The sequence below is a fragment of the Pelodiscus sinensis genome, chromosome 4 (assembly GCF_052426305.1).
Source record: "Pelodiscus sinensis isolate ZL-2025 chromosome 4, ASM5242630v1, whole genome shotgun sequence".
NCBI lineage: Eukaryota > Metazoa > Chordata > Testudines > Trionychidae > Pelodiscus > Pelodiscus sinensis.
The window spans coordinates 136,101,447-136,112,131 of record NC_143055.1 but is presented as its reverse complement, the minus strand read 5'-3'; the positions used below and the strand labels follow the sequence as shown (position 1 = coordinate 136,112,131).

At 51.6% G+C, this 10,685-nt stretch overlaps 1 protein-coding gene across 1 annotated transcript; it reads left to right on the top strand.

Moving 5' to 3' along the window:
* The first annotated feature begins 413 nt into the window (after positions 1–413).
* SPINK2 (serine peptidase inhibitor Kazal type 2) lies at positions 414–8,093 on the top strand. The gene is made up of 4 exons (XM_075929207.2): positions 414–534; positions 630–667; positions 4,592–4,701; positions 7,873–8,093. Exons 1-4 carry the CDS (start codon positions 474–476, stop codon positions 7,916–7,918), a joined length of 255 nt encoding a protein of 84 aa, XP_075785322.2. The 5' UTR covers positions 414–473; the 3' UTR covers positions 7,919–8,093.
* Positions 8,094–10,685: the final 2,592 nt, after the last annotated feature.

Genomic DNA, 10,685 nt, shown 5'->3' with positions numbered 1-10,685 from the left:
TGTACCATCCCCCCAGCCCCACTGACCCCCCATTCCCCTTGTACCATCCCCCCAGCCCCACTGACCCCCCATTCCCCTTGTACCATCCCCCCAGCCCCACTGACCCCCCCATTCCCATTGTACCATCCCCCCAGCCCCACTGACCCCCCATTCCCATTGTACCATCCCCCCAGCTCCACTGACCCCCCATTCCCCTTGTACCATCCCCCCAGCCCCACTGACCCCCCATTCCCCTTGTACCATCCCTCCAACAGCCCCACAGGTACCACCGACCCCCCCCCCCCCCAGGTGCTCCGTGTCCGCTCCCATGGCAACCATTGCCCCACCCCTATGAGCGAGGGGGAGGCTGCGGGGGCGTGGTCAGGGCCGCCAGGTGGGCGGGGCGGCCTGTGACGCGCGGGCGTGGGCGGGGCCGCAGGGGTCCCCCCGCCTTATAAGCGCGCTGCTCGCGGCGCCGGAACCCGCCTGCGGGGATGGGGGCGTTGGGCTGCGCCGGGCGCGCGACCGCGCTGCTGCTGTGCGCGGCGCTGGCAGGTATGGGCGGGGCCGGGGCCGGGGCCGGCGGGGCGGGGCGGGGCGGGGCGCGGCGCTCGTCGCCATGGTAACGCTGTACCTCTCTCTCCTCGCAGGCACCCTCCTGTTGCCGCCCGCGCGCGCCGCCGCCTCGGTGAGTGGGACCCCCGCCCCTCCCCGGCTCCATGTGCCCCGCAGCGCCCCCTGGCCCTGCGCCCCAGCCGCTGCCAGCCTGGCTCTCTGGGGCCCAGCGCTGGAGCCTTTGCTCTGCCCCGCTGTGGCTCTTGCCTGCCCTGAGCTGACCCGGGGCGCCAGCAAGCCCAGGTCTTGCAGCGCCGCCTTCTCTAGGGATGTGCTCCTCTACTGGCCCCTCCAGACCGCACGCCCCTTCCAGAGAGCGGCACGTTCCACAAGGAGCCGCTCGCTCCAGAGAGCACCCCGGCAGTCTGGACGCTCTTTCGAAAAGGAGCCGCTCGCTCCAGAGAGCACCCCGGCAGTCTGGACGCTCTTTCGAAAAGGAGCCGCTCGCTCCAGAGAGCACCCCGGCAGTCTGGACGCTCTTTCGAAAAGGAGCCGCTCGCTCCAGAGAGCACCCCGGCAGTCTGGACGCTCTTTCGAAAAGGAGCCGCTCGCTCCAGAGAGCACCCCGGCAGTCTGGACGCTCTTTCGAAAAGGAGCCGCTTGCTCCAGAGAGCACCCCGGCAGTCTGGACGCTCTTTCGAAAAGGAGCCGCTCGCTCCAGAGAGCACCCCGGCAGTCTGGACGCTCTTTCGAAAAGGAGCCGCTCGCTCCAGAGAGCACCCCGGCAGTCTGGACGCTCTTTCGAAAAGGAGCCACTCGCTCCAGAGAGCACCCCGGCAGTCTGGACGCTCTTTCGAAAAGGAGCCGCTCGCTCCAGAGAGCACCCCGGCAGTCTGGACGCTCTTTCGAAAAGGAGCCGCTCGCTCCAGAGAGCACCCCGGCAGTCTGGACGCTCTTTCGAAAAGGAGCCGCTCGCTCCAGAGAGCACCCCGGCAGTCTGGACGCTCTTTCGAAAAGGAGCCGCTCGCTCCAGAGAGCACCCCGGCAGTCTGGACGCTCTTTCGAAAAGGAGCCGCTCGCTCCAGAGAGCACCCCGGCAGTCTGGACGCTCTTTCGAAAAGGAGCCGCTCGCTCCAGAGAGCACCCCGGCAGTCTGGACGCTCTTTCGAAAAGGAGCCGCTCGCTCCAGAGAGCACCCCGGCAGTCTGGACGCTCTTTCGAAAAGGAGCCGCTCGCTCCAGAGAGCACCCCGGCAGTCTGGACGCTCTTTCGAAAAGGAGCCGCTCGCTCCAGAGAGCACCCCGGCAGTCTGGACGCTCTTTCGAAAAGGAGCCGCTCGCTCCAGAGAGCACCCCGGCAGTCTGGACGCTCTTTCGAAAAGGAGCCGCTCGCTCCAGAGAGCACCCCGGCAGTCTGGACGCTCTTTCGAAAAGGAGCCGCTCGCTCCAGAGAGCACCCCGGCAGTCTGGACGCTCTTTCGAAAAGGAGCCGCTCGCTCCAGAGAGCACCCCGGCAGTCTGGACGCTCTTTCGAAAAGGAGCCGCTCGCTCCAGAGAGCACCCCGGCAGTCTGGACGCTCTTTCGAAAAGGAGCCGCTTGCTCCAGAGAGCACCCCGGCAGTCTGGACGCTCTTTCGAAAAGGAGCCGCTCGCTCCAGAGAGCACCCCGGCAGTCTGGACGCTCTTTCGAAAAGGAGCCGCTCGCTCCAGAGAGCACCCCGGCAGTCTGGACGCTCTTTCGAAAAGGAGCCGCTCGCTCCAGAGAGCACCCCGGCAGTCTGGACGCTCTTTCGAAAAGGAGCCGCTTGCTCCAGAGAGCACCCCGGCAGTCTGGACGCTCTTTCGAAAAGGAGCCGCTCGCTCCAGAGAGCACCCCGGCAGTCTGGACGCTCTTTCGAAAAGGAGCCGCTCGCTCCAGAGAGCACCCCGGCAGTCTGGACGCTCTTTCGAAAAGGAGCCGCTTGCTCCAGAGAGCACCCCGGCAGTCTGGACGCTCTTTCGAAAAGGAGCCGCTCGCTCCAGAGAGCACCCCGGCAGTCTGGACGCTCTTTCGAAAAGGAGCCGCTCGCTCCAGAGAGCACCCAGGCAGTCTGGACGCTCTTTCGAAAAGGAGCCGCTCGCTCCAGAGAGCACCCCGGCAGTCTGGACGCTCTTTCGAAAAGGAGCCGCTCGCTCCAGAGAGCACCCCGGCAGTCTGGACGCTCTTTCGAAAAGGAGCCGCTCGCTCCAGAGAGCACCCCGGCAGTCTGGACGCTCTTTCGAAAAGGAGCCGCTCGCTCCAGAGAGCACCCCGGCAGTCTGGACGCTCTTTCGAAAAGGAGCCGCTCGCTCCAGAGAGCACCCCGGCAGTCTGGACGCTCTTTCGAAAAGGAGCCGCTTGCTCCAGAGAGCACCCCGGCAGTCTGGACGCTCTTTCGAAAAGGAGCCGCTCGCTCCAGAGAGCACCCAGGCAGTCTGGACGCTCTTTCGAAAAGGAGCCGCTTGCTCCAAAGAGAGCACCCAGGCAGTCTGGACGCTCTTTCGAAAAAGCCCTGTTTGCATCCAAGAACGCCTTTTTTTGAAAGAGCACTTTTGAAAGAAGGCGTTCTTCCTCGTGAAATGAGGTTTTCCGCTGTCGAAAGAAAAGCCACGTTCTTTCGATTTAATTTCAAAAGAACGTGGCTGTAGTCTAGACGCAGGTGACGTTTTTTGGAAAAAGCCCTCGAGTCTGGACACAGCCTTAGGGAGTAACTCTATTTATTTGCTATGGCGTCATAGATATGCCAGTGTAGACACAAACTACACCTATGCAAGGTTTCTGCATCTGTGTAGGAACTCCTTCTTTGCCTTCTCCCTGAGAAATGGTAACTAGGTTGATGGAAACATTTTTCTGTTGACCAGGCTGTGTCTATGCCAGAGGTTAGATCAGCATAGGATGCTTAGCATGTGGCGTTCTCACACCTCTGACCAACTAGGGATGTAAGCAATTAGTCAACATATCATATAGTGGACTAGTGATGTGACTAGTTGCCCCCCCCCCCCTTCTGCCTCTATGAGAGAGAGGCAGCAAAGAGGAGAGCAGGAGCCAGTGCTGGGGGGAGGGCTGGCTTAAAAGCCAGTTCTCCCCAGCACCATCTCTGTGGGGAGCAGGGGAGGTAGAGGCACAGGGGAAATGGCGGTGTGAGTGGGGACTGAAGCAGTCTCCACTTGCACTGCTTTTGCTGTGATTCTGCTTTTGAAATGTACAAGAGCCCTGCTGGGGCTCTTGTACATTTCAAAAAACCAGAATCTCAGCAGGGCTCTTGCTACAGTTCAAAGGCAGAAGAGCCCTTATAGACTAATCAAATAGTTGATGGGAATCCTGTCGACAATTCGATTAGTTACTGTAAATGTTGACTAATAATTTAGGTGTAGGCTTTTCTACCAAGAGAGCTAGCTTCAGATAACTATTCTCAGTAGAAAAACTCCTGTTCTGGCTCTAACATGTTACACTGTCGTGATTTTGAATGAACTCCATGTTACATTATGTTGCTGATTTGTTAATAAGTGACTTGTGTCTTCACTGCTAAAAATGCTGTGGAGGCTTTTTTAATCTCTGGTTAACTAAAGTGCATGAGACAAGGCATTTCAGTATTATCAGGAGATACATTTGTGGCCTTATACACCCAGCTTGGCTTGACCTCTGAATTTACTTTGTGGAAAAACTAAAGCCCCTTGTCTCCACTGTATTTCTTCCTGTGTTAGGTATCCTAAGGTAAAAACCACTCTTTTTAGCAATGCTGACTCAAGCCCCCTTGACTGGTGAGCAATTTAAGTACTTAGTTATGTAATGGGAGCATGTAGTTAGTATGTGAAGCCCAAAGCGATGCCTTTTCATGTAACTAGGAAAGAGATGCAACATCTCTCAACTCCACCACAGATTGTTATGAAATGGTGATTCTTTTTATTTCTAATAGAAATACATTAGCATGTCATTGCAGTATGGCAGCGCTTGTTCGATTGCTTCATCAGGGAGGTTTCCAAAATGCTGTTTGGAATGGCTTCTCCTAGAGCGTTTCATAAGTTTGTTTCCTCCCTAGCCACAATGCTACTGGTATGGTTTGCCTGGCTGTCCAAGGAACTTGAGCCCGGTTTGTGGAACTGATGGGCGCACATATCCCAATGAGTGTGTGCTTTGCCTTTCCAACAGGTAATCTTGTAACTCTCTTCCATACGATCTTGTGTCTGAGGTATGACCAACTTGTAGTGGCTCTTTCCATTTCCAGCAAGGTTACTGATCTCCGCTCACTTACACTTTGTAATCTGTGTGTGGAGGAGTGACCTATAGCACATTTTATGGTGTCACCCACAAAAGAGAGCGTTTGGATTCCATTAGCCACAGATGCTGTTTGCTTGCTTATGTATCCCGCAAAACTAGTGGCTGTGGGAATTTTAAGTAGCACGCTGTTAAGATGCAATGCCGTACCAGCTCGCAAACAGGGACTGATAGAGCACCAGCGGTATCCCCCAAGAAGGAGTACCATGAAGTCCTCCCAGCCTTCTTGGGCACTAGACTTAAACCGTGCATGCATTCTTATGCAGGGAAGGAAGCACTCCCTGCAGGCATCACTCCCCATTGCACGCATTGGCCAAGAATCTGGGGGGTGGTACCTGCAGGGAGTGCTTCCTTGCAGAGTGCAGAATTGTGCAGACACCTCTGCCCCCCCCCCCACAAGCTGTGATAGGTAGGTGCCCCTATCCTGTGCCTTCTCCCTTCCCCCTCCTGCCCAAACCCTGCACCCCTCCCACTCTACTGCTGCACCCCCGCCCACCAAGACCTAATGCCCACACTCCCAGCCTGCCCCTGCACTCCATCTCCTGCCCAGACCCCCTGAATCCTTATGCCCAGCCTTCTCCCTGGCAGCCCCCTCCCACACACTGAACCCTTCATTTTTGGCTCCACCCCAGAGCCTAGGAGGCCCCCACGGAATCTACCAGCCTCAAGCCCTGAGAGGAGTTAATCTGGCCCTGGAGGTAAGCCTTGAGCCGCCCATCCTCCTTCCCCCTCCAAGAGGCTGGAGGTTGAGGGGATTCTTCCCCCCTGCTTCTCAGTATGGGGGCCACATCTGAGGTTTTTTCTCTTCACTTGGGGGCCAGGTCAGCAAGGGCGGGGAGGGGGGGAGGGTTGGCTTCTCTCTTTTGTGTGGCCTTGACTGTTTTTTCTGTGGGTCTGTGGCCCCAACCCAAAAGGCTCCCACCTGTGCCATAAGGCCACCTGGAACCCTGGGTATCCAGCACAGGATAGGCCTGCACGTGGAGATCTGACACAGCTGCACTGCTCTGGAACATGAGTGAACAACATGACAGCTAGCTCTGAGATGTCTGCTCAAGTCTTAGCCTCAGTGCTAGGCTTATATCATGAATATCTTAAAGGGAATTGGTTTCCCCTCTGTATTGCCTGCATGTTGCCACCACTTTAAAACCTAGAAAATGAAATTCATACTTAACAAGGATACTCCTGTTTCCCCCTTAGTTCCAATGTAGTGCTAAATAGATAAATTTAGATTCATAAATAGGCTGCTGTTCATCTTGTAAGAGTGCTTAGAAACTTTCATTGGCTATCTCTGTAAAGTCCTGTTTGCTTTTGGTATGTTGTCTAATCGTACACACCACTCACGTGACGTTTTATATGGCTTTGTGCATTATGGGATTGACACTTGATATAAATGAAATCGTACATAAATCCTCATTGGATGGCTTATGAAACACTCAATGTCTCTTCGACTGAACATTCATGGGTATCAGCTTGAAAGTGGATTTTTAAGTTTGATTACATTCATTAAAGTTTGCTTATTTGGCTGTTTTGTAGTATGCTGATCATTTGAAAGACTTTTAAATTTTTTTACTCTGAATAAACATAATGACAAATAAGGATTTCATACTCCCTTGTTTAATTAAATTTACCTTTGAGAAAACAGTTATGGATATATGCAATAAGTAGTCCCTCAAGTTCAGAAGAGAGCAGGGTCTAAGCTTTCAAAGAAGAAGAGTGGGAAGAGCTTTTACTTTCATACAGAAAGCTTATATAGCTAACCTCTGAAACAATCTGAAGTATTTTAGTCTTACTGTGTTTTCTCTTGCATCAGTCATCTGCCTAAACTTTACTTTAGCGTCGTGACTGAGCAATAGTCTATAAGAAGTTTACAGTGACTGGTATATTTTAAGTGACTTTGCAGATACCTGAGTAAGAGATGGGAGTTAGAAGACTGCAATTAGCGATAGTGTTTGAAAGAAGTATTCGGACTGTAATGAATGGCTGCTTTGCAGTCCTATTGTACGTCTATCAGAAGATCTCCCAAAGCTTTGCAAACAATTCTTTTAAACTGCAAATACCCAGGTCCCCACCTGAGACAATGAGAAATTGACGCACAGAGATTGTGTAGCAAGCCCAAGAAGCTTGTAGTAGAGCCAGCGATGTGTCCCAGAACTTGTTACACTAAGGCTAAGTCTACATGGCCAGTCTACTGTACTGCAACTTTCTGGCTGTTGGGTGTGAAACCCCCCGCATTGCCCTTCTGAGCACAGCAAGTTACAGCACTGTAAAGCACCAGTGCAAACAACCGGGCTACTCCCCTAGTGGAGGTGGCTTTCACAGAGCTCTGGGTTAGTTCTGTCCTAGCACGCCTGCTGTGGCCACACTTTCACTGTAAAGCACCGTGGCTGTGCTATAATTTTAGAAGTGTAGTCAAAGCTTCAGTGTTCTTTTAACCATAAGATCTGGGCTTGTGCTTTTGACTTAAAAAAAGCTGAACAGGTTTGGGCTGGAGCTTCAGGGGGTAACAGAGTTAGTCTGCACAGAAAAAAACAACAAATGGTCTGGTAGCGCCTTATAGACTAACAAAACATGTCGATGGTTTTGTTTGGGCTGGTTTATTCTTAAATGGGTGCTCAGATGAGAACCCAGCTACGCCCTAGAGTTGTATGATCTTTAATTTGGCTGTGGCTGAGCTTTAATTTTATAAACTCTTTGCAGGGAGCGTGAACCTGTCCTACGCAATAGTATTCTTGGGTAACTGATATTTTTGGCATTCAATTTAAGCTTTATCACAAATTAACACTTCTTAGGTTTCTAAACCAATATCAGGCTTGCGTCGGTAATAGATTAAAAGGTAAGGCTTCCTCTAGTTAGTCACTTAAGTATATGTACAAACTTTTTATATTGTAGCTTTGCAGTAAGATTTTCTAAAAACCTCACTGAATGTGATTCTGCTTGCAAGATGTAAAAAAGAAAAGGAATACAATTCCATAGTGAAAAATATGCTTTTTGTGTGCCATGTCATTATGCTCTGCCTGCTAATGGTATTTTTTGTTTTTGTTACAGGGAAAATAGTAGAGATGTCAAAATTAGATGGAAGGGATACTGCTAATTGGTAGTATTAAATTTTGAAGAATATGCAACAGATGAAAGCCAATCTGAAGAGAAATGTCTTAAATTTGCCTGCTAAGTAGTTTTATCTTAAACATGCATATTTTGTTCTTATACCACTTTTGAATAGACCTAATGCCATTATTTTATTAAAATTGTAGCTGTTTATGAATGTACCTGTATGAGTCATTTATATTCTCACTATTTTTCTTTGAAAGATATACTACATGAGTGAAGCTTTCTGAATCAAATTTGATTGTATCTATATAGAATTTGTCTGAGATGGCATGATTACTTCATGCAGGGGTTGAGGTAGCTTAGCATGTGGGAATCTTGCAAGTTATATCCTTGCTGCATTATCCATGTCCCTAACTTACCTAGGTGTGAGAATTTTTCACTTACGGTGTCTAGACTACAGGGTTTTTTTGAAACAAGTGGCCTTTTTTGAAAAAACTTCCCTTGCGTCTAGATTGCCATCACTGTGTTCTTTCGAAATTAAATGGAAAGAACATAGTGGGTTTTTTTGACTGCGGTAAACCTCATTTTACAAGAAACACCTTTTTTTCAAAAGTGTTCTTTTGGGGAAAAAAAAAGGTGTTCTTGAATGCAAACAAGGCTTTTTCGAAAGAGCCTCCAGACTGCCTGGGTGCTCTTTCGAAAAAGCGGCTTGCTTTTTTGAAATAAGTGGTTGCAGCCTAGACTCTCTTTCGAAAGAGGCTTGTAGTTTAGACATAGCCTTAGAGGAGCAAATTGCTAAACTTGCTGTATATGCAACATCATCCCCTACCACTGCAAAGTCATTAGCATGCAGGTTTGTTATTGTTAATTAAAAAGCTAGGATAGTTTACCAAAAAACTTTTCCCTCCCCTGAGAGCTCTGTTTCCTGGTGTAGGCAGAGACCTGTCTTGCTCTCTGAATTTGCAACATTTTCTTATTGGTGTATGGACCTTTGTAGGCATCAGGTAAGCCTATTCTCACAATGCTTTTGGTACTAGTTGAGTCTGTGGTCTGTGTTAATTGTCAGTACCATAAGTTTTAGGCTACACCTAGCTTCAGCTTTTATCAGTCTACACATTGCAATCTCCATAGGCACACTTTTTGCTGTGACTCCATTTTACTTTGCAGAGAACGATCTCATTATTGCTGCATTAGTCAGTAGCAAAAGCAAAGTGCTGAGTTCACACTGCCTACATTCTGTTCTCTTATCAGATAAGAACTCTGACGTGGAAATGCATTGTTGATGTCTTGTCCAGCATTGATTTTATAAATCTTAGTCCCAGAGGGGAACATATTACAGGCAAGTCCCTGATGCAGCATCAAACTGCAGCATCATTGGAGAGTTTGCTCACTTGAATGAGACTCCTCTTGGGCTCAGGAAGATGCTAGCCAATCGCAGTGCCAAATCTAGGCCTACACGAGTGAATGAGCAGTGTCAGAAGGAAGCTCCCTGCTTCCACCGAAGGATTAAATGTATTTTTAGTTAGTAAATATTTTGGTAAGACAACTTGTTAAACTCGACTTAGTTTTGTAAGGTGATTAGTTTGTCCGGCCCTAGAGGTTGGACCCTTATTAATTAATGAACAGGGCCCATCATTGCAGAACACCCCCCCACACCCTTTCAGAGGAAGGGGGTGAATTCGCAGCCGCTGGCTTGCCCCCCGTGCACACTGGGCATGTGGGGTGTCCAAGCCCTGAAGGCTCCAATTCTGACCAGCCAGGGGCCGTACTCAAGGGCTGGAAGCGGGATACTAGTGCCAGAGACCAGGGTCTTTTCCCAGCACTGCCCTGCCTCCCTGTGGGGCTGGCACCGTCTGCCCCTGCCCCATGTCTCCAGGGCCACCTCTAAAAAAGAAGGCCCAGGCCTCCAGCCCTGGGCATTTCTAAGGGCACTGTCGCATGGCGCACGTCCAAGCCCTCGTAGCAGGGGCCCCCTCTGGGCTGCTGCAGTGGGGGGCTCCCCGGGGCGTCAGCTTTCCATGCCTCTGGCTTCCTGGCCCAGGAGCCAGTTTGAGCTCTGGGGCAGCTGTTGCTACTGGAGTCTGCCATACCAGGGCTGCCGGCGCCAGCTGCGAAGTGCAGGAACCTGCCTGTGTCTAACAGGTCACCCAATCCCCGAGCGCACAGCCCTGACCCTGGGGGCTGCAGTGCCGTTCCAGCTGCCCCTGCCTTCCCCACACGGGGGCAGTGGCGGCTAGGAGAAGTCCCGCAGGTCCGGGGAGCTGCCAGCAGAAGCAGGATGGCAGGCACCAGGGGGAAGGCTGCGGGAGCTGCTGCCATTACCCAGGGGCGCAAAGGGCCAGGGGCTGCAGCCCTTGCTCATGTGATGGTTCCAGTCGGCTTTGTGGCTCCTACGAGCAAAAGTGAGAGGCCCCAGCCTCCCATGGGCTTGGTAACAAACTCTATTCGCCAGCTCAACTGCAGCCCGCTAGTCTGGCTAGTCAGATACCCCCACCAGCCTGTCAGGGACTCCTGGGGTTAGCCAGGCCTCAAAGGCTTGACAGAGGGAAGATCCGGGCGGCCTGGTGTATACTCTGGATGTAGCTATGCTCCCCGGCTCAGCTACACAGCCACAAAAATTGTCCAGCACTCTCTGGCACTAGACTGCCACTAAGCCACCTTGGTCTGGGTTCAGCCTTGCTGGGCAGTTTCTAAGAGGCACTTTTATGCAGCTGTATAGAGGTTCCTAGGCTGTACTCACCCCCACGGTAGGGAAACATTTTCCAGAATGCACTAGGCTCCATGCTAGCATCTGGCACGAGTTGTTTGTT

Coding starts and splice junctions, on each gene's coding strand:
- SPINK2 (XM_075929207.2), top strand. CDS start 474: ATGGGGGCGTTGGGCTGCGCCGGGCGCGCGACCGCGCTGCTGCTGTGC. Junction 535..629: donor GCTGTGCGCGGCGCTGGCAG/GTATGGGCGGGG, acceptor CTCTCCTCGCAG/GCACCCTCCTGTTGCCGCCC. Junction 668..4,591: donor CCGCGCGCGCCGCCGCCTCG/GTGAGTGGGACC, acceptor TTTCCTCCCTAG/CCACAATGCTACTGGTATGG.